The sequence below is a fragment of the Mycteria americana genome, chromosome 4 (genome assembly GCF_035582795.1).
Source record: "Mycteria americana isolate JAX WOST 10 ecotype Jacksonville Zoo and Gardens chromosome 4, USCA_MyAme_1.0, whole genome shotgun sequence".
Classification (NCBI taxonomy): Eukaryota; Metazoa; Chordata; class Aves; order Ciconiiformes; family Ciconiidae; genus Mycteria; species Mycteria americana.
Window position 1 is genome coordinate 38,582,629 of NC_134368.1, and position 23,291 is coordinate 38,605,919.

The window sequence follows — 23,291 nt, forward strand, 5'->3', positions numbered from 1 at the left end:
CCTATGTTTACATTTTTTCTTTCTGATTTAGCATAGTATTTTGTTATTACTTCAGCCTGATTTTCTCTTTTGTTTTTGTGAACTTTATCTGTGAAATTTAAACCATCCTAATCCACTGTATCACATTTTCCTCCTGTTTTTAATTCCTATGTTTTTCTCTTCACTCATCACAACCCTCTTCCTTGTCACCTCTTAATCTCTTTCTTGACCTTTCCACTCTATTCACTTTTCCATGTTAACCTCCTTTCTTGTCATTATCTGATTTAGAGTGGAGCTGTAAGATACCTATGCAAGACAGTTGCTTCTCCAATATATCCAGTAAACTACATAATAACAAACAGCATTAAATTATATTAAATGTTAGCAACTGTGCATATAATTTTGAAGTGCTCATTATTCTGAGCAAACATTAACCACACAGTTCTCCCATTCCTTATGGGCTTTCAGAAGCGTTTGGGAACCTAAGTAATGGTCTCTGACTTCTGAAAGAGTTAGCGCCAGATACTGCGAGTTCTCCAAGCTGCACTTACTGTCCCACTCTTGGTAGAAGAGCTTTATGTAAGACTCAAAATCTGAGTCAATTCTACAAAAAAAACACTCCACACATATTGTTTTGTGGCAAATAAAGTATTTCAAACCTAATATTTAAACCAACCATGTATTTTTACTAGCATTAAACTATATAATCACAAGGAGACATTGATTGAAATGCTAGCCTGGGAAAGTTTTTATTTTAAGAAATAGAGCAGAATCAATGCGAATGAAACACAGTATCTTCCTGCCACTGGTTTTCCAAATTATGGTTCAAACATGCAGACTCTTCTGTGCAGTATGGGAGACTCGTAATTTTATTCCCTGTTACGCTTGAAGGTGGCAGGGGATCCTCAAGTACTAATCCACAGACTAGAACATAAGAAGCACTTCTTAATCCAGTATAAGGATAAAGGACTGTTCATCAAGCCCTTCTGAAGTTACCGCAGAGTAAGATTAAAGTCAGCTGAAGATAATTTCACAATTACACAATTCAAAGCTTCAAGCTACAGCATCAGCAATCATATTGCAATAAATGAATTAATAATGTAAACACTATGGTTCCAAATTTGGGGATTTTATATAAAAATCTGGGTTTATGACTCTGATTACATAATATACAAACTAAATTAAGAGAAACTAACACAGCTGTCCATATCATGGGCTGCAAGGCGGGGGAGGAAGGTTTCTGTGGATTTAAAAAATAAATACAACTCCATGAGTAGGAAGGAACACAGTCTTGATCATGACCAGAATGACAGTATAGACATTTTAGGCCTCTATCTTAATCTTTGGATCCTGGGACCAAATCATCAACATCTCACCATCCATTTATTACAAAATACAAATAAAGCCTAAATTTGATAGATGTGAAGAAAATATGACCCAAGGGTAAGCAATGTAGAGATGACGGATATGCAGTCTGCAGAGAGCCTACAACCACAGATCTGACAGGTATGAACTGCCACATTAAGGTCAGCACGATGCTAATGACATGACATATGGCTCGAAATGGGGAAAGAAGGTGAGGAGGAAGGAGGCAGCATAAAGAGAAGCACGAAAAATAGAGCTCAGGCTCACTGCTGTTCCTCCAGATATGGAGGAGAGAAAACTCTACTGTTATTTCTGCCTTTCCACGAGGGAAAGGCACATCTGCCACCACAAGTGAGTGGATAGACCCACAGAGGGATATGTCTCACAGCATGGTAGAAAACGTGATTAGTTCAACAGGGTCTGAACTGGTATAAAGAAAAAGCCCAACACACCTATTCAGAGTATCCCCATACGTTTCTATTTGTAGGATTTCATAAACAAGTATCCCACGTGCATGGGAATCAACTCTGCAATGCATGGACAGAATGAGATGCTCAGACCATTGCTGTAGATTAGTACAAGAAACAACGGAGAATACAGACCCAAGGACTTCTGCAGAAATGAAAACCTCTTTTACTCCATCTCTCACTCACACTTCCATCACACCTCCCCAAAAGCGTTTCCATTCTGTAAACCTCCATAATAAATGTAGTGTAGCATTGCCTTAATTTAGACTTTCTAGCAAAATGTCCATTATGCTGAAGACAAGAAAGGATTTATGACTCAGACATATTTATGGCACTGCAAAGCAAAGAAGTAGAAACACAAAACTTGAGGCAAACATGTTCCCGTGTCTCTGCCATTTCCTCCTTTGGCTTTAATAAGCTCAGTAATGCTGAGCACTGGCACTCAAGCCAGTAAATTGTGACATTTTACAAATTAATTTCAGAAAGTATTACGGAACTTTCTGAAGAATTATTCCTATTTTACATCTCTGCTTCACTTTCCACATTTATTTGCCAGTGATGGAATAAGCAATCACTCACAGCTTGGCCTACAGCCCTGACTCTCAGCCCTATGCACTAAATCAACAGATGGGACAGATGGGACTCTTCAGCCTCTTTCATTCGTCCCTTCACCCCATCTCTAACCGCTGCACACTTTTCTATCTTTATTCTCTCCATAGATGTTAACACATTGAAGTCATCTTTCATAGCCATGCATGTGATCCATTTATCTCCCCAGTCCTCACTTTAGTTTTTATTATGAACAGAAGCAGCACATACATCTCAGTATATGAGCTATGGAAAGATGTAAGAGTAGTTACAGACCCTCTACAGTATCTTCCCTTCCATGAGGCTGAAAGTCCTTGTGAAGGCCCCTTGCTCACCTTATAAATCCTTAATCATTATGATCAAGAACTTAATTCTCTTATTTTGCAACTGGACTAGCCAAAGACAAGGTTTTTATCCTGTGGACCAAGGCTGTGTAGAAATGCCTGATCAAGCAGTCTACTGCCAATAACCAAGGTTGATTTTTCCCTGGAGAATCACAATTGCCCTTTGTCTCCAGATCCGTAGTTCATCTACAGACCGTGACCCACAAGGGGCCAATTTCAACTAGATGAATACCTTAGACCAAGTGTGCCTATCACTGAACGTGAGCTAAATATACTCCTAATCAAAGTGAAATGTTTTTCTTAGTACCACTCTGTAGCTAAAAGTCAACAGATCCTTATCACCTGGAACCTGAAAACCAATTAACTTCTTATTGTTGCTTTAAGAAGTAACTAGTATAGCAATGAAAGATGATAATATTACTTAGCACTTACAGCGCTTTTCATCTTCAAAGCATTTTGCAAACATAAACTAATTAATCTTCCCAACACGCCTGTGAGGAGGGTAAGTATTATTATTCCTGTATTACAGAGGGGAAAAAAAAACCCCCACCCACCTCTGGCAGAAGGTTATGTGGTTAGCTCAAGGCCACAAAATTATCCAGAACATACTGGCACTGTATGCTGCTTACAGAAGTTACCCACTTAAATCAGGCCGATACTGCAGGTGGCCGTGTTTTAGCATAACAAAAAAGTATCTGTGACAATGACAATCAGGACATATCTTGCACTGCAGTCAGGAACATAAAAACACTAATTCTAATAGCTGCCTTAGCTTTTGAGAGACAGTGCTTGCAGTGTCACTGAATAGTGATTAATTTGCTCATCAGGAGATCACAAAGTCCCTTCTATATAATTTCATACCATCTTGTAAATAATCTGCAAAATGTACTGATTCAGTTCTATTGAGAGTCACTCGCTTACTCAATAGTCAAAATCAGCTCATCAATAAGGCATAGGTAGTAGAAGGTCAAAAATGGTCTTACTTATCTATCCTTCCATTGTTTCAGGCAGGTAAGTTTAAAGTACACGAGCTTTAAGTTTAAAAACATGACCATTTAAATCCTTTAATCCTACAGTTGACATTTATGGTGACTGAAAACATTAATCATTTTGCTATCCAAATAACTCATTTTGAGCAGCTAGTATTTAAAAGCAATAGACTTTGGAGTCATATTACATTAGGATAGAAGTTGCAATTAATGTTTCAGGTTTCTAAAGTCCTAAAAATGTATCCCTGACAGTGTTTAATATCTTAAATAACAACATAAAATTGTCAAAGCATATATATCACTGTTTCAGGTCCCTCTTTCACTGAATCTAATTGCATCAGTATCTAAATCTAATTGTCATGGGAGCATCAGCCAAACGATAGCTACGATACATCCGCACAGTGTAATGTACAGTACATAGCTTTGCTTTTCAGCAACCTTGTATCAGTGATCCAGCTTATTGCGAAGGAAAAATTCTTTTTCTTTGCTTGTTGGGTAAGTTCAGCCCCTCTTTTTGCAGCTCCAAGGACTTATTAGGGCATTTAATCTAATTTAGGCACTTAAGTATTCCAGAAGAGTAAAGGCACGGAACCATGCGTACAAGTACTTTCTCCTGCAAAACTAAAAGGGGTAGCATGAAAATAAATTGATGTTGGGGCTTGGCTAAAAGTGAATTGTTCTGATTGATAAACACAGTGAACTCATTCTCACTGCTAGCTAGAAAGACCAAATAACTTCACCTGCAGGCTAAACTATAGTTGACTCAAGCTTTCAAAAAGTTAAATTTTAACAAAACCTGCACTACCTCATCAGGTCTTCTATTAGCAAAAGGTGTCCCGCTGCTCAGCTTTTCATTTCACACAGTTCGCAAACAGTGCTGTGATTATTTTGTATGAAAATATGAACAGTGCACCCTGCCACCTGTGCTTGTGGGTCTGCATCCCACTCCTGTGCAAAAACTCACTGATGTGATATGTGGATCACTCTGTAGGATCACTATACTGTCCTGCAACAACAAAATACTTTGAAATGGAACAATGACTCCTTAAGAGGTATTCCATATTCCTCTCTACCCTTTAACATGTGTCTGATGGTAAATAAAATAACAGTTTTTGCATGCCTGTATTTTTCTTACTAACTTAATGCACCTGTATAAAAAGTTTTTCATTTCTTGTGAGTCCAGGTTTGATTCATGATCTCCTCCAAACTATTTTCATATTTTTATATTATTACTTCCAATTATTTTTTCCAAAAAGAATTTTAAAAATACTACTTACTTTCTATATTTCTACAATCTTTCCCTCTCAATCCATAGTCATGTCACACTTTCAGGTATTTTTGCATAGCAGTCTCCTATGTACATTATATCACTTTACACAGCAGTTTAATTTTGTAAACACAGGAATTTCTCCCTGTAGAACAGAGAAATTCAACTTTATACAGTCAGCTTTAATCCTGAATTCAGCAAGATACTTGGGCATATTCCAAAATACATGCATTTAGGCTGCTGAATTCACTTAAAGAAGTTGTACATTTAAATCAGGCTGCTCATTATAGTTGGATACTTCAAAACATAACAAAATAGGTGTCTTCTTCCTCCCTAACACATAAACAGCAAACAATCATATCATCACACCTTGGAAAGTAAGTCTTTCACGGTGCTTCATCCATTGTCAAGGATGAGATTAGGTATCTTCTCAAATATGCAATATAAAATTGAGTATCTAGTTTAAAAATACTTTTAAAGAAAATAAGCTCATGGTTTCATTTGGCTTCATTTCCATTGCTAGGTGCTGAGTTTAATTATTCACAGGCTTACCACTTTTTTTTGAATCTTACGTGTGGATTAACAATGAAGTGAAAATAAATAACTAAATTAGAAGTTCTAAAAATAGTAGGCTAAATAATCCTCGTCCAAAGAGTTTAGAACAAAACCAGTCTTGCAATAGATGAAGGGGCTTGAGAAGAAGGGAAGGAGACCACAGTAGGCCTTATCTCTCATTGATGTTAACTGAAAGCATGTTGCCTAGATGAAGTTACAATTTCCTAAACAAGCATACCCACCCTTCCAGTCTTATCAACTAGGTTTCAAAATTAACAAGATAATCCCAGTTATATAACAATTTCATGTTCAAATATTTTACTATATGTTTTAAATGCTGTTTTTAGAATTACAATGACAAACATATGCATTTTTAGGCTCTTATTTCTATTTTAATCTCAAGCAACAGAAATTCAACAAGCGAGGAAAAAGATTCTGTGACTGGAACTGACAATTGGAGAACTTCCTCTCCACAAGTAAAGATCTCCTGGGATAAAGCTACCACTGAACAGGGCACACTTGTCTCCTACAGCAGCAACCCTTTCTGAATTCCTACCATGGGATTTTGGGAAGCAGGAAGCACAAAGATATGTGCTGTGACAACTCCGGAAAAATAGGTGGGAAAGTTCTGATCCATTAGCAGAAAGCTTTGAAGGGCTTTCCCCCAAAATATCAGCCACAAAAACATACTGACATTTTTAAATTGTGCCACATTTGAGAGACTTGAGAAACTCATGTAACTGCTCCAGTACCTTTCCAGCGGACACTGGAAATTTGATATTGTTATTTTACACAGTCGGGGGGGCGGGGGGGAGGAAAAAAAAGAAACACTACTCATGATTAATTTTAAAAATTAATTTCCAATTAAAGGTATTTATTAAAACTTGCCTTTTTTGCTTATAGATTTATTTCCTGTTGATTTAGCAGACTAGAATGTAATTAGACTGTCAACAAAGCCACATATCTGCACTCTATTTCTAGACAGAGGAGAAAAAAATAAATACAGGGAAGCGTGTTTTATACATTATTTAAAAACCTTTGGAATGACCTTGAACACCTTTTCCACAAAATGCTTCCAATGCCAGAAGCAGTAAATTCTCTCAGTCAAAGATGAATCAAAGGAACACACTGTCTGAGACTGCAAAACAAGCCCTTTATAACCTGACCCTATCAAACTTGCAGGTAGTCCCCAAAGGTGCTAAACCAGCACGCATTAGAGGAAGCCAATAAGCCATACAAAAAGAATTGAAAGGACAATGAGGAAAAATCAAACGGGCGCAGATGACAGTGCTGAGACCACGGAAAGGTGAAGACGACACTACACATCACGGACTACCATTTTAGGCCTATAGACATGTAATTTATTGCATATCGGGCAATAAGTATTAGCTAAATATTATGTGCTTTTCTGAAGAAAATGAAGCGGGAAAAACCCCCAAGCCCCAGTGCACCATCATCTGTGACATCCCAGACTAGATAACTTCTTCCACTTCATTATTGCTATTTAAAAAGAATAGTACTTTATTTGGGTAATAGTTTATGAATTCATTAAATAAATAGTACCTATTTTGATATAATTTTATCATTAGTACTAAGAAAGTGTCTACAGTACAGGTCTTAGAAGACTTCCTCTTGATTTCACCTCATTAAAGTAATGAGATCAAGGTGACTCATGACTTAAAAACTAGAAAGTAGTGATGACCTGAAGTTTGAACACATCACAGAAACCAAAAATACACAGCAGAAAGCAGACAGACTACAGTAGCAGAAAGCCTGTTACATGAGCCTAAGAGAAATATTTTTATTTCCCTTGCAAACATTTGTAGGCAAAAAAGTCAACACCATCTGCCCAGTTCTAATTCTAATGTAAAGTTATTCTACTTGGAACAAAGAAAAACCACCAATGGGGGAAATATTTTAAAACATTTCTAAAATCAAAACTAAGGACTTCCTCACAAGGAGGAAGCTTTCTTTTTCTACCCCTAAATCTATTCTTGTTTCCTCATAAAAAAGAAGATAGCTTTATACAGAAGACTGAGGCATAGGTTCACACAGCTCTTGGCCTAGCTTTATCCTTTTAGATAGCCAGGCTGCAGTACTCCACACATTTCATAACTTCTTTTTTTTCTCCTTATATTAAGTAGTTTAGTTGTGGAAATGTAGAAATGCCAATTCCAGAGGCTACAGTTTTGAATCCAAAAGTTATGCATAAGTGCTTAACCCTAACTGGAGCCAAGTGCAATCTCCCAGAATCACTGAGGTCAAAAGGGACCTCTTGAGATCACCTAGTCCAAACCCTCTGCTCAAGTACGGTCAGCTACAGCAAGTTGCCCAGGACCATATCGTCAGGTTTTGAGCATCTCCATGGATATTTAGATCTCTCATGTCTCTCCAGTCCTGGACTCAGAAATTCAACAGTGAGCTCTAGCAACCTGTTAGCATCTGGTTAGATATCACAGATATCCACTAAAAAAATCCCCCAAACCCAAATGCATTAATCGTGAAGTAATCCACCTTACTCACTGTACAGTGCTCTGTTACTGCCCGTGTGAGCTAAAAGATAAAGGCACTGAGCTAATGCATTATTTGTACGTTCATCCACACATACTGTGTTTCCCCAAACCTGTTCACAGGGCTTGGCCTTCTTGGTACAGTTGTATGTGTTTCATTTTGATTCATTTTGAAGCTATTTACATTTTAGGTATATTGGAGCAACAAACTTTGGGGCACTCTGTTAATGAGTTGAATTTATGCTGGGTGTCTAGTTTTTAAACTGTAAGGCCCGAATACTTCACACTTGAGACTGCAATGTTGTCACTGACCCATTGCCCAACATGGCCGTTTACTTAACTTTCCTGTACATCATATATTATTTATTTCAAAGATGGTACACAATGCTTTCCCATCTTCATAAAACATTTACAGAGATACAAGTGAAGTGTACTGTGTGTGTACGGTATTACTAAAACTGATGAAACTGGTATAACAACGTACTCTTCCCACAGCAAGAATGCCTTGTTACTTGGTACTAATAACTTATACACTCTGAATTAAAACATCTCTTGCCTACCTTGTCTGGTATACTCATCTGCTTCTCTGTGGACCAAGTCTTTTACCCGGTTTCCATACAGCAACCTAGAGGAATCATGATCAAAAGCTTTCAAGGTTTCACTGGAGCTGTAAGACTTCTGCGTAGGCACTCTGCACTCCTCATTTTCTGCGGAAGAATTTGTATAGCGCCGTTCCTTGTCCCGTCTGCTCTTTGTCAGGGAGCAATAAGGCCTACGTTCCTTCACATCCATACTTCATTCCTTCTCTGTGCACATCAGTCCAGCTTACTTGGAAGTCTTCTCTACATTCAGCTTACATTCACCTACAACAAAATTAGAAAGACAACCGCTGATGTGTTACAATGTTCTCTAATTGCTGTGATTGCTTCCTAACTGTCTGGAAGAGAAAGAAAGGTCTGATTAATGACGGGTGAGACGCGCTTCTATAACATTTGCAAGACTTCCCAAGAGTTTCATGCACGAACTACACTGATCAAAAAAATTAGCAAAGAAATTCTAGTGAATGACAACACAATACTTCTCATTTTTATACAACAGATTAGAAGATCAAAAGCAGACTGAGAACTGGGTGGAAAAAACGTAGCTTTTCAGCTTTAGTAACGTGTGAATTGCCTAAAGTCTATCTGTAGGTGAGTTGTTTTCTTTTTTCTGATAAGGATGCATGCTTTAATAGCAAGTCTGACTTCCTTCTGCTTGTCAGAAGTTTCTGGTTTTAATGTCTGTTTATTATATACAGACTTCTACAACTTTTTATTGTCATTTCTATTCTAAGAAAATTGTTCTCATCAAGAACATGTACACATAATTTCACAGCAAGCTACAAAAACATTATAGGTGATATGCAGGAAGACTTCTCCAAGGCAGTATATTCTATATAACTTGTGCTAGAAAGCAAGTAACCATTTGATTAGGAAATAAGTCAGAAATAGTTTTTACTTCCCTCAAGTTTTTAAGGAATATTACAGTAAGAATCATGTTTCTATTACTATTTATTTTTCTTTACTGTTTCATTCCACTTAGTTTTCAAAACAAGGCTCCTCAATTTCATCTCTAGGGTCCTGCACACTTCACCAAAATATCTACATTTCTGACAGAGTAAGAAATAGTTTGGAAATTTTGCTTTTGTTTTTTGAAGAAAAGTGCTAAAATAAAATGAAGATTATCATTTGTATCTTTAAACAGTTGCCAAAACATCTAAATGAAGAACCGTTCAATGATTTTAATACTTTGCAACTGCACATGTTAACTGAGGCCTCAGTATTTCTTGTTTAATATTTTGTATATTAGGGTTCTCTCCTTTGTCTCAAGAAGAACTCTATCCTGGGTGCTCCCCTCAATTCAAAGTATTTAAATACCACAAGTGATTATTTTACGAAGTACTATCAGTCAAGTCCTTTGTGATGTAGAATTAAAATGACAGTTTATAGCACATATCACGAAGCAACAGCCAACTCCATTTGCACTCTGTTCAGCAAAACCAAGGTTGCTTTAGAGCTCTTCACCTATTTCATTTTAAACATTTAATATCAAACTAATTAGTTGTCACTCCTGAAAAGATTTTTAGAGATTTAGTTTACTACAGAACCGTAATTCAAGTTTGTGAATGGCAGCCAGTTTTTTCTCATTCTGTTTTGAAATTCACCAACAAGATCTTGCATTTCTTGACCTGTGTGAATCTCAATTTAGACTAAAATACAAAGCTACAAAGCCTTCCATTTAAGCAAACTCTCTTCTATATTTATTACATTTTCAAATGTTAAGTGGTTAAAAACAAACTTAAATATTTGTACATGATCAGAAAAACCAAACTTATTACAGAATAGTTTATTCAATTTATGACTATTTAGATGTCTGCATGCCCACGTAGCACATCTTTTTAATTTATATGAAACACTCAAATTTTAAAATATTTGACTGACTAATGAATGCAAGTTCTTTCCATATAAAAACAATTTTCTAGACATTTTATAAACTTTGTGTTTTATTAACACTAAACTGAATAATGATTTTAAAAATCATTATTAACAGATACACACAGGTATTCTTTTGCAGCATACAGACTTCATGTGGAAGCATATCTCCTCTTTCATCTAAGCGTTTCAAGACTTTAAAGGGCCACTAATTCCCAATGTCTCTAAATTGTGCCATGGGAAAACTGACATACACTATTCATCAAAGACGAAATAATTTTCTTTTTTTTTTTTTTTTTTTCAAGTTTCCAGGCTCCTTTATAATGTAAAAAAAAAAACTAAACCCAAACCCAAAAAAACCCAAAACCTTTCTGTGCACAATACTTTGTTACTATACCAAGCTAAAATCCTCAAAGATTTAATCTATGCTGTAGCATGAGGAAGTACTGATCTGTTTCCCACAGAAGTCAATGAATTCAATAAAACTTCAAAAGGCAGTTTTCTAGGTTATCTATTGCCTCTCCAGGCAAAGAATGAAAAGGTTAAAAAAATACAAGCTGTTTAATAGCACCACATTATGGAGACACTTTCACAGTTATTATACTTCCACAACAATGAAGACTAGTGGATTTTATGCAGGCATTTGGGGGGGGAGGGGGGGGAATCCTGTAAGATTTAAGATTTGAAAACCTGATCTTTTTGAATCTGGCATTATACAAAACACCTGCTTACCTTCAGTAACGTTTAACTTTAAAAATTAATAGTATCTCTCAGCAAGTTTTAGGAAACACTTAACATCCTCAGGCTCATGCCTTTGAAATTATGTCATCAGTGAATTAATACACTTACCTGAAAGGAGACAGAATAAAAGCTATCTTAAAGATCTGTCTACAAATAACTGCTCTCTACCATGATCAGAACACAAACAGAAAGAGAGAATGCAAACATATTTGCAGAATACAGAAACAGATATCAGTGTTAACGTTTAAGTACTAAGCCAGCAATGACAAGTCAAACAAAGGAAGACTTGCAGATGGCTTTACAAGTTCTGAACCGTAAGTCTTATTACTGCGGTGGGATGTTTTACAGTCTCAGGACTGTGCAGGACTTACTTGTCCCATCATGAATCCCCCCACCCACTCTTTTTTTAAAAAACACCCCTCACCCCCAACTTTAGAGAAATATTTTCAATTGTTGAGAAAAAGATTTTAAGAAAAAAAAGCCCAAACTCTCAGTTACTGCATCTGCTCAGCTCCTTTCTTATAAAGATCACTGTAGTAAAAATATTAACAAGTTTTCCCACTCAAATCTTCAGATTTAAATGAACCACTTTTGCACAAATTTGAACATATTTCATTTTTTCTTCTCCTCTGTTTCGTATAACATAAAAGCTGCATCCCAAGGGGAGTTACCCGAGTGCACTGACTAGCTTTCTTTTACTATGCCTTAGAAGTAGCTCTGATGAAATATTGGTAATGAGTACAATACAAACTCAAGGGAACACAGCAACTAATTTGACGCATGAACAGGTTTTTTTGACAAATCAGATTAAAATTTTAAACCAAATAAAATTAAATTTATTTTGTGATGTGTTACAAAAACACTTGCCTTCATCTGCAAGTAATTTTTGCTCGTATGTCGATATTTATGGTCCATCTAATAGCTTTGCTTCAATTAAATGAAAGAATTTTCATAGAGCAATACTTACAAAGCTATTGAACTACTAACTCACCCACTCACAAAAGGATGTCAAAACAGCCGTGCTAAATACTGTTACATGTTGTATTACAATGCTAATGTGAATGGCCTGCATATACTGAAGAAAATCGAAAAAGATTTCGCGGGTGCACGCCACTACTTCGAGTTTCTGTCTAATGCTTTTCTAAGTATAAAAACTGAGGATGCTCATCTGTGTCACTGAGCATTGGGGTCTCCTGTGACCTTTTCAGTGATCTGTCCAATGTTACAGGCTCCTGGCTGGATTAAACAGGAGAGTGTACGCTAATCACCAGACTGACATGTCAGCTCTTATATAGCCTTGCCCATCCCATCTGTGTACATAGCTTAGCTGACTGCAGCCTCAGTCAGACTGCACTTTCCCAGTGTCACTCCAAATTTTAAAAACAGTTCAAACCCGTAAAGAGGAGATGCCCGTTTTTAAACTAATACTTACGTATTTCTTTTAACTTAATTTAGAAAGGAAGCAGGAGAACCAGAGAAGCATTTCTTGTATGTGACCAGGTCACTGGAACCACAGAGCTCATTCCCTTATGTGCCAGGCTACTTTGAAGACCTCTGACATCATTAGCACATTTAGCACAATATTTAATTACCAAGTCAGATAAGGTATGTTCAAATAATAATTAAAACAAGTAAATTAATAATTAAAACAAGTAAATTATCAGAATTCTTTCTTTTATTTTAAGTGTTGTAGAGAGCCCGAGTGTAAACACCAAAACAGAGCACAAGGCATATTCACACACAAGTGTCGAAGCTACTGTGGAAGCTTCGATGACTGAAGTCTCAGATACAGACAAAGCTGACTGATGCAGTGGTAGGTTTTACACTGTATTTAAAATTCCCCAGGACAGCCTTTCAGCAGTTCCTCTTAATCACCTATTGCAACATGAAATAAAGTCACTGTAGTGAAAAGGAAAAAAACCAGTTACTTACCTTTTTTACAATAAAAATGCCTCAACGCTAAAGCCCTACACTGCAATATAGGAAAAGTACAACAGAAATAAAATGTAGTATATATTTTAATTGCCAAGATGTAAACGAGGCTTTAGGGTCATGCTACAGAGTGTTATCTAAAACACCCAGCTACAACTTCAGCATGCCTGCAGGCCTTTTAAACTGTTATGGAAAATTATTGCATTTAATTCAACAGCTTCAACTCTGAGTTCCCTGAAGGGTTATTGCAGTTTGGCTACAGGATGGCAATCCTGCCTAACGTACACAGTGGTCCCTCCCCAACTCTCAGTCAGAGAACCTTCTTCCAGCATTAAACCTGGTTCAGTGAACATCAAGGTAACTGATTTGGAAGTCTAAATATACCTCAATATTTTATGCCCTTTGATATCCAAAAAGCTACATAGATGTTTGTTATCAAAATGAAGAGATAATTGCATATAAAAGATTATGCCACTGCTTGGGTTGATTTATGGATCTACTATAGTGTGTATTATATTCCCTTTCAATGTGTATATCCATTTTAGACATCTCAAAACATACAAAGCAAAAATGGAACTAATTCTGAGAATAACAAGAGTCATCATTTTAATATATACAGTGCTGGAATAGAAAAGGTTTCAAAAATGAGAGGATAAAACTAGTAGATTTCTTTGTTACAGAAGAACAGTAACAGAGTACGGAATACTGTTATAAGGAAGGCCAAACAAGACCTCTCCTACTCACAAGGAGAAGGAACAGTAAGGAAAGCAACGTGCTGCTCAGAGCACAGCCCTTCTTCCCTCCCCAAGGCCAGCAAAACTGAGCCAGGGCAGGAACTTACATATTACATACCACAACCTTCCCTCCCTACACCTAAATCTAACAATTTAGGCATTCCTAAGAATGATAGTATTCCCAGCTGCATTCAAAAGCCTGCATTATTATTACTGAATTACTATTATTTTTATTACTAATTACCATTATTACAAATTAAGAATCATTGATCCTTCCACATTGATCCCTTAATACAAGCACAGTCTCAATGCTTGCTTAGATCGGAAACAAATTTCCTTTCAAGATACACTACTACATAAACACAGGCAGTAGAAGAATCGTAAGACTTCTGGGAGAAGCAGCAGGCTTGAACTTCTATCTGAAATAAGAGTAGAGGATTTTACGGGCTGCGAGTCAAGACGATGGCTATGCTCAGCATTGACAACAGTTGCTGAAAATAATGTCTAAGTAGTGCTGCTGAATAGATAAATTACTGCAAGTGTCATTTTAATTTATTCATAATTTCCTTTTAATCTGTAATTGTTTACTAATGTAAATATTACATTAGTTACAATTTGCACTAGGTATAGTACTTGCATGCCTCCTAATAGCAAAAGAACAAAGCAAATTCAGCTGACACACGTAACAAGTAGATTAAAAAGCCTAAGTGCAATATGCAGAAATTAAGAAAATCTCCTGTCCACAAAAAATACTCACAATTCACACAACTAATCACCCATAAAACCTATTACAAACAAATACTAAGAAAAACTCAAAAGGCATAAAAGAGTGATGAAATTTCCACCTCAATGGCTGATAAAGTGAGATATGTCAGAAATCAACTGAGCTGGAAAAATGACACTTTGAAGAGGTGCTTAGGATGATCTGTAGCCATGGTGTGCCATTAGTCAAACTGATGACTCTTAATGCATGGACATTTCAGGTCATCATATCTAGAAACTCACTTCTTAATATTAAAAGTCTGTCTTCCAGCACAGAAACTAGAGAGGATGCATCTGAAGTCAGCATTCTTAAAGGGGAGTGGGAAACAGATGGCCTGTCAGACAGGCACTTCACAAACTAAAATTTAAAAAAAGCCTCCTTAAGTCACTAACTAACCCGACGTTTTAGAATTAAATTACAAACGAAAAAGAAGGAAAGGGGAAAAAAAAAGAAAGAGGAAGACCAGTAAAAAATATTGCGGTATTCTTCAATCATTTTTCTGCATCAGTCAGGGGAACAGAACACTCATATCTACCATCACTAAATTAATAAAAAGTTACTTTACATAGCCTATCTAAAAATCTCAACTTCATTAGAGACAGAATAAACAACAAATAAATGTACTCTATGTTCATTATAAAAGTTTCTTGCAATAAGAGTCAGGAAAATTAGCAAGATAAAGAGTTCTGCAGGGTCCTGGTTAGTCACAGAGGTTGATGTTTGTGTAACAATTTTGCTGCCATTACTTAAAATTGAAGCCCTTGAGGTAAAAAGAAAAAAAGAAAGAAAAAAAGCCGGTCGGGGGGGGGGGGAACACCTCATGCCTTCCCTCATATAGGCAGAAAGAGATGATGTACTCTCTGTAATGATGGGAGTGGAGGGAGTACCTCTTCGGATGGCATTTTTCCATGAGGGTATGAAGACTGTACAGCAGCATTTGAGATGGAGCTACAGCTATTTCTGCTTGCTGGAAGCCCTCCATACAGCAAGGCTGCAAACCTTCAGAAGAGAAAACTGAAAATAGCCATAAGCTGGCTATGCATGCATACAGCCTGGGGCTGTGCTGGCTATTAAGTTACCAAGCAGGCCCTGCAGAAAAACATAACTTGCAAGGAGGGAGGGCTAAGACGCTAGATAAACTGCTCTGTGAACAAGAACAGCCTCTTCAGAGGAACTCAGTACAGGGTTACACTGACAATTTCTGTTCCTCCTTGGGAGGAACGGTTTGCAGGAACTGTCATGAACTCTGATCTTGAGAGGAAGTGTCTGCCTCTAATTTGGGGGATTTGAAGAAGATGTGTTTTATCTTGAAGGGCCGAGAGAGCTAAGTGAGAAAGAGAACACGAAGACTGAAAGAGTGAAATAATGTGGTGTGCTCCTGTAGAAAGAATGAGGGTGAGAATATGTGATGAAAAGATGGAGAGGCAAAGGAAGTTAAAAGAGAAAAAATGCTGCAGTATAAAGAGAAAATGAACACCAAAATGAGCTCAGGACAGAAAGCGGAGGGAGACAGAATCATTAGCACTCAGTATGGCAACAGTGGGGAGGAGAAGTGACATGGTAAGCCTAGAAAGAGACAAGACACTAAGAGGAAAAAATGAGCAGAGGAAGAGAACAAAGAAAACTTCAGAAGGGAGAAACTTTGTGCCTCATTTACTTCAGAGCAAAGTAATAAACTTTGAGAGAGTCAGCACTGGGTAATTCATTATTCAGCAACAACTAAAAAGGCCTAAATACTTTCCTCCACTCCTTTAAACTTGAAATTCACCCTTTATGCCGTCATCTCCCTCCCTCCCCATCTTTTACACGATTCCCCCCCCCCCCCCCCGTGTTCTTACTCAACCTCTATCAATGGTCTCCTGATTTATGCAAGTATAATTCCTTCTTGAATGGTATCTCCCAAGTTTACTTTTGCACCTGCTCAGAGCTCTTCCACATACTCCATTTTCGCTCTGGAACAAAGCCACAGAAATCTAGGGATTTTTAAAACTAAAACAAGTGGGATGGAGAACCCAACACAGGAACAACATGCAACAAGCCATGAGCATCAGCAAAGGTGCAACAGTCCCCGAGTCCCCAAGCAGAGAGCACAGCACAATGGTTTCTGCATTTCTGTTTGGAGAACAAAGCTATCAGTATGTCAGCTTCACCATCTGAACAGGCTGTCGATCATTCAGCTCCCCCCTCAACAACTCAGAGTTAATTTCAAACAATTTGACAGTAGTGAGGTTTCAAAAATAACACATCTCTCAAGTCACTATACGGGAAATGAAGTATATTACATGTGGCATGCAAGAGCTGGGCATACAGTCACAAGGCTGAGCTGAAAATATTATCGTGAAGGTGTCTGGAAATGAAAGGAAGACCTGCGGAAACTGCAATGAGGATGTCATTGAGGACACACAGGAGAGGGAAGAAAGAATAGCGAAAGGTAGATGCTGAAGCTATTGCTGTGGTCGCGTCACATGGCATACACATGCACCATCAGCCTTGGTTTCCATGTACAGCTTCTCATAGTGAAAGCTGAAATTCCACATGAACAGACGTTCACACAAAGATTTTTCTTTTCACAATGATCTGACAGGTAACCAGATTTCTCAGTCCCAGTCACATTATAATTAGGATACTGTTGCAGCCTGGAAACCTGGAGAATTATTTAGTGACTCACCTCAATAGAGAGTGAGTAGTAAGATGTATAAGGCATGCTGCCAATTTTTTTTATGCTCAAGAACTCTGTTTTGTTCAAAATTATCCCCTTGCCCCCCCCCGACTTACTTTCTCAAAACAGCAACAAATCAAAAACACACAGACACAAACAAGAAGACTCCCAAACGTGATGAAAAATCCCCACAGAACCATGAGGACTACTGTATACTCATACTGTCACAACATTCATTTGCCACTCCTAACACAGTAGTGTGAAAATTTATTAGCTAATGCCTACATAACATGTAGCAAAGCACTGTTTAACTTGATTAAGTTTACATTAGCAATCCCTACTACTGCATTTAACTACCCCATCTATTCAGACTGTATCAGCTGTCATGTCTTCCTCTATACTCCCCAGGTTCCTGCTTCCCTCTCTGCACAAGCTGTCCCCTCTTGTCACAACCTCTAATTGTCTCTTTTTCAGCACTATCCAACATCAGCAGACAGTAAAGGCTGGAGGTTGTTTGCCCTGCTGGATCACTTCCTTTCTGTAATCCCTATTCTAACTCTCTTTCAAACCATCCCTTTCATAGCATCAGATTTTTAGCCTTACCTTAAAGGTCATACAAAAACTTTTTGTCCTGTAATCACCCCATTCCACTCTTACCTCCCAGGTTTTGTCTCCAATTTCAACAGAACTAAGACCTTGATTAGGGCAAACAATAAGACATTTTAAAATAAGTTCTTTGGCTAACTATGAGACACACAAAATTTCCCACAGTACTTAGCAATTTTGTTCAAAGGACCGTGTTTCTCTCTGAAAGTGCCCACACAGCCTACTCTGGCACGGCCCTAGCTGACTACCAACCAAGACCCTCTCTGGTAACAGTACTTGAAGAACAAACAATTAACCTTTAATAATGCAAAGCCTCTGTCAGGAAGGTGGGGAAGTAGGACAAAGAACTACCTCCTACTGACCTCCTCTTCCACTGGTGCGTGTTACCTGGAGGTAAGGCACCCACCTGTGCTTCCACATGCCACCAAATTTCTATCGTGGGGATGCGGCAGAGCGGCTGCTGGCAGAGCCCAGTGACAGCACCTGGTCCACTGCGCTCACACCTCTGATAGAAACCAGTCTCCACTTGTAAAAAATGCTTCATTGCCAGAAGATCCCAATTTTGCAAAGGAAGCACAAGCTTCTACAGTAAGTGTTGAGCAGCTTCACATTATGCTTTTGGAGGGGAGGGAAGTTGCTTCTTTAAATCCTTTAAGATAACACTCAGAATTTCTTAGTACAATCATTGATTAAAAATCCTTCTAACTAAAGTAACAATTCACTTCAGCAACAGATCTGAAGGTGACCTTTAAAGGAGGGGCAATTTCAATCCTTCAAAAAAGTCTCTTAATAGAAGACATGGAAAGTTGGACTCCAAACACATGGACAATTAACTATAACTGAATAATGAAAATATTTAACAATCATCAACTAAATCCTTTCTGATCTAGTATGAGTTTGTAGAGAAGCTCCAAAGTTCAGTTGCACCAGAACTAAACTATATGTAACTGTATTTCTTACCAAGTAAGTTTAGCAAGCACAGGTGCAAGACGGAAAGCCAGGAACACTGCAGGCTTCGGCTCATTTGCAGGATAAGCACAAGCAGAACAAGAGACTCTTTCCCACAGTGACAGTCAAGAAGCCTCAGACAAGTCCCTATGGACTACCTGGGTGGATGAGCAGGTAGTTTAATTTCCACCCTGTTTCACATATTTCCAATCCCATTTTAATATGAAACAGAGTGGAAGAATCATTAATTTATTATTTGCATGGCCTTATACCTAATATGAAACTACTTGTGATTTTCTTACTCTATAGTTAAGGACATAAATGTCCTTCCAGTATAGGCTCTTCCAAGCATTAACTTTTTCCCCGAGTTGTCTTGATACTTGAGATATTATTTGTGGGAACAGAAAGACAGCACGAGATCCATTCATGAGATGCATGAGAAAGCAGGATCTGGAAAGTTTCTTGATCTACACAATGGAGTAGAGGGGCTCATGTCCATCCTAAAGCGAAGGACCTTATAGCATAGTAGGAAGCCGGAGAAGTTCCTTCAGCTGCATTAGCTACGTTCAGAAACATTTAAACTTTTAGGAAAATTCTGATCTTTCTCTCCTACTCCTGAGGGGTGGGCCAAGACTGAAGAAATGCGGGCATCAGAGAAAAGAGAGAAGACACCCGGCACCCGTACCTGAACTTGGTGGCATCAAAATCTTGTCTCTGTATTTGCACAGCTGAGGAGCACGCTTAAAAATGCACAGTACTGGGAGATCCAGTCTGTAGTGAAAAGTTTTGCCAACATAGTTGAATTTACTAGAAACCATAGCTTAAGCTAGCAAAATTTACTGTGCAGATGCAGCGATGCTGACAGAAGAGTGCACTTTTAAAACCACTGATGTAGATAAGCCCTGAGACTGGAGCCGGTCTGATGAATATCATAGGCTCTTAACGCATCCAGGTGAAAGGATGAGCACACCCAGCAGGGTGAATGAGGGGTTCACACAGCTCGGCTATCATCTCCGGACATACTCATCTTCTGGGGGGGTCTCATTCAGCTGGGAACAATGAATAGGCTACTCCACACCTCCAATTCATGTACAGACTGCCTTGTTGTGCTGCATGGAGCTGTCAGGCAGGATTAGTGATACAATCTGCGTGTGTGTGTGTAAGTTACTTGGGGTTTCCAAGAAGCGGGTGTCAGAAAGAAAAAGATTTAGAATAGGATATATGCCGATATTTGGGGAGTTTATCTTTCATACGGGGCAACGGGAGGGATAAAGGAAATCTTAATACTCCTTTACATCAGTTAGGATCTCCATATAACTGAATTTAAGTATATGTAGTCAAAGAATTCTCACACACAGACAGCAAATAGTACAAACAAAAAAACCCCAAACAAACCCACAAACACCAAGCACAGCTGTAATAGAGAAAGACAGACTTGCACAGAGAGTTTGAAACATAGCGATGGAGACTAGAGCAAAGCAGGTAAGAGAGAGATTGGAAAGGCAAGGAGACATTTTATAGCCCTGTGGCCTGACTAGGCACATAACCATCAGATCTTAATTGACGTGCAGATCTTGCTTCCCTAATGCTTAAAAAGCTTAATTGAACATTATAAGGATAGTGAAATGTGTATGTGCACATATAAATATATATACATATAAAAATAAATGTTACATATATGCACATATATATATATAAAAATCAAAAAACACCTATGAAGGACATGTGGGGCAAGTATTATTAGTCATCATCATCTTTTGAATCTAAAATAACAAAAAACACTACATAGCTAACCTAAGTGAAGCCAGCTTGGGAGATTTATGTCACTAATTTGACTCCCTTATTTCTTCAGCAATTGAATATTCCAAAACACTTCAATGCTGATAATTTGTCTCTTCCCAATAATGAGTTCTTTATGGTAAAAGTGACCAAACCAACATAATCAGGGAGTACTGGAAGGAAGGGGCAAGGCAGGAAAGTTCTTATAACTATGTAAGCTCAGTTTTTAAATAGTCTCTCTTCCCCCTCCCATGAAAAAACACAGGGGAATCTCCCTCATCCAAATAAACATGGGTGGAAATTTTTAAATTTAGGTGACAAAAGCAATTAGTCAAATGTGCAAAATACCATCGTGGAGATAAATTCTACTCTGGTTTTGAAGCTAGAAAAACATAAAACTGCAATTGCCTCCAAATTCCTTTTATCTATTTATTCAATTAAAATGGAATTTATTATGGAAACAAACCCAGCATCACTAATAATAGTGAAATATTGCTAACTATGTATTATTGCTCTGTATTGTCTTACCTGTTATCCCCACAGTGCCATGTTCCTGTGTACCTGAAGGAGAAATCAGTAGCTTCTGGCAGAGGTGCCAGATTTATCAGGAGCTGCTGCCTCAGAGAGAAAAAGTACTGTCTATCAGCAAGTCAAAAACATTGCTGTGAGGCTGCATCTTCCACGTCCTATTTAAGCATTTAGTTACCTTTCACAGCAACATGGCAACAGCAACAAAAACACGACTGGCTGGTACATGACTCTGGTTTAAAGGGCGCTGACTGTCCTGCAGAATTGTTAAATTAGAGATTGTGTCACAGTAACAGCTGTGATTCAGTAACAGCTACAATAATATACGGAACTAATGAAGTAGTATCTTACCTCACTAGGATGTCAGTCCTGAAAGCTTAAGCATACCAAGTCAGCGTGCGCCACGCTTGCGATAGGACACAATACAGTTTTCTTAGAAAGCAATCTGTCAGTCTCAATTTCTGAATGCCTTATCCATAAAATCATGAAGCAGGATGGCTTCATCAAACGAGACATAATTCAGATTCGCAAAGTACTGTTTGGCAGAAACCCAGTGATAAAATTCTAGAGTCCACGTTTTCATGCAACGACAGAAAAAAAAAGACTTCGGAGTCTTTTGAGGGAGCCTGTGTTCTCCCTGTTGACTGAAGAGGAAGCCAACAGGATTTGGGAAATGCTTACAAGAAATTCAGTTTAAACTTATTTTAAAAAAAAAAAAATCAGACAGAACAGCTTTTCTTGTTTTTTAAAAAAGGACGACAAAGGGCAATAGCAACCGTAATAGCATTCCCTTCCCTCCTCTCCCCTTTGCGGATGCCCTTGTTTGAACACTCATCCAAGAGGAGCAAACCTCTGCTCCAGCACTCCCCAGCCGAACAGGCCTGGACGCACGCGGGATCATCCCACACGTCTCCTGCTGAAGCTGGGCCTTGGCATGGCACGTAGGAGAGTCATGAAGCCAGGAGAACAACGAGAAGTTTGATAGGGTTTGGAGGAAATGCAAAGACTACCTTTTCTCCTTAGGCAGCACAGCATTAGCTTATTGCTTGTATCTACTTTGTTTTATCATTAAAAAAAAAAAAAAATCTTCTTAGCTAGGTTTCAATAAGAAGTTTCTGACCTGCAGCTATTACTTCAGTCAGTCTGTTTTGAGTGCATTTGGTAGTGTTGACCGACACAGTTCCCTCAGACAGGAAATATGAGCCAGATGCTCATAATTTCAGAAAGCTTTAATCTAATTATATTTCTATATACAAAGTAGCCCAATAAATATGATTCTTGCCAATGCTAGTGAAAGGCCAGAGGCTTTGCACTGACCTGGCAGAGCAGGGTCTCAGGAGCTGTCTGGGGTTGTCTTGACCTGAGCTGGTTTTAATGGTTGCCAGCTGGTCGAGCAATTATTGCCTGGCCTGGCCCTGAAAATACCCTGGGGAAAGCCTGATGCCCTGCGGTAGTCCCTGGCTAACAGAGAGAAGCCCTTTATGTCAGCTGAGGCAGGGGGAGGCTTTGGGACAACTTTCAAAACCTGAGCTGTGAATTGATGAGAATAAAGCAGGCTACAATAAAACATATAAAAACAGTCCCATGTGGACCAAGATCAAGAAGGAAGCCAGCCCCACCATGAACACCATGCTCCCTGTGGTGGAGGGCAGGGAATGCTGGTGACTTCTTGGACACGGCCCCCCACACCCGCCATTTTGTTTCCACCTCAGAACCCAGAGGAACACTGGAAGGGTGAGCGTAAAAACAAAAAGGGGTAGGCACCAAAAAGGGGTGGTTTTGTTTAACAATTTTAAATGTATTATTAAAGAGGCTTTTCTACATTACTATGGGCTATTAGACTGTTAAAACATTAACTGGACTACCAGGAAATTCTCAGTTCTTTATCTATGGCATATGCCCTTTTATCTTAAGATTCAGCATGTATCAATAGAGCGCATCTTCCCATCCACAAGGAATAGCTTCTAAAAGCAAACAGAGAACTGTAAAAGCTTTGGAAGATTTTAAAAAACTTGCTTTCCTGAGAGCTGTAGATCACTAGCTCTCCTGCCACTTTCCACTGCTTT

At 38.3% G+C, this 23,291-nt stretch overlaps 1 protein-coding gene across 13 annotated transcripts in view; it reads right to left on the bottom strand.

The window, feature by feature from the left end:
• Window positions 1-23,291, bottom strand: part of TENM3 (teneurin transmembrane protein 3) — a 502,889-nt gene that overhangs the window by 318,220 nt on the left and 161,378 nt on the right. For all 13 annotated transcript variants that reach the window (XM_075500260.1, XM_075500278.1, XM_075500277.1 and 10 more), the window contains one exon: window positions 8,625-8,927. In XM_075500260.1, coding sequence (XP_075356375.1) covers window positions 8,625-8,856 — 232 coding nt within the window. In that variant the 5' untranslated portion in view covers window positions 8,857-8,927. The remainder of the gene's footprint in view (window positions 1-8,624; window positions 8,928-23,291) is intronic.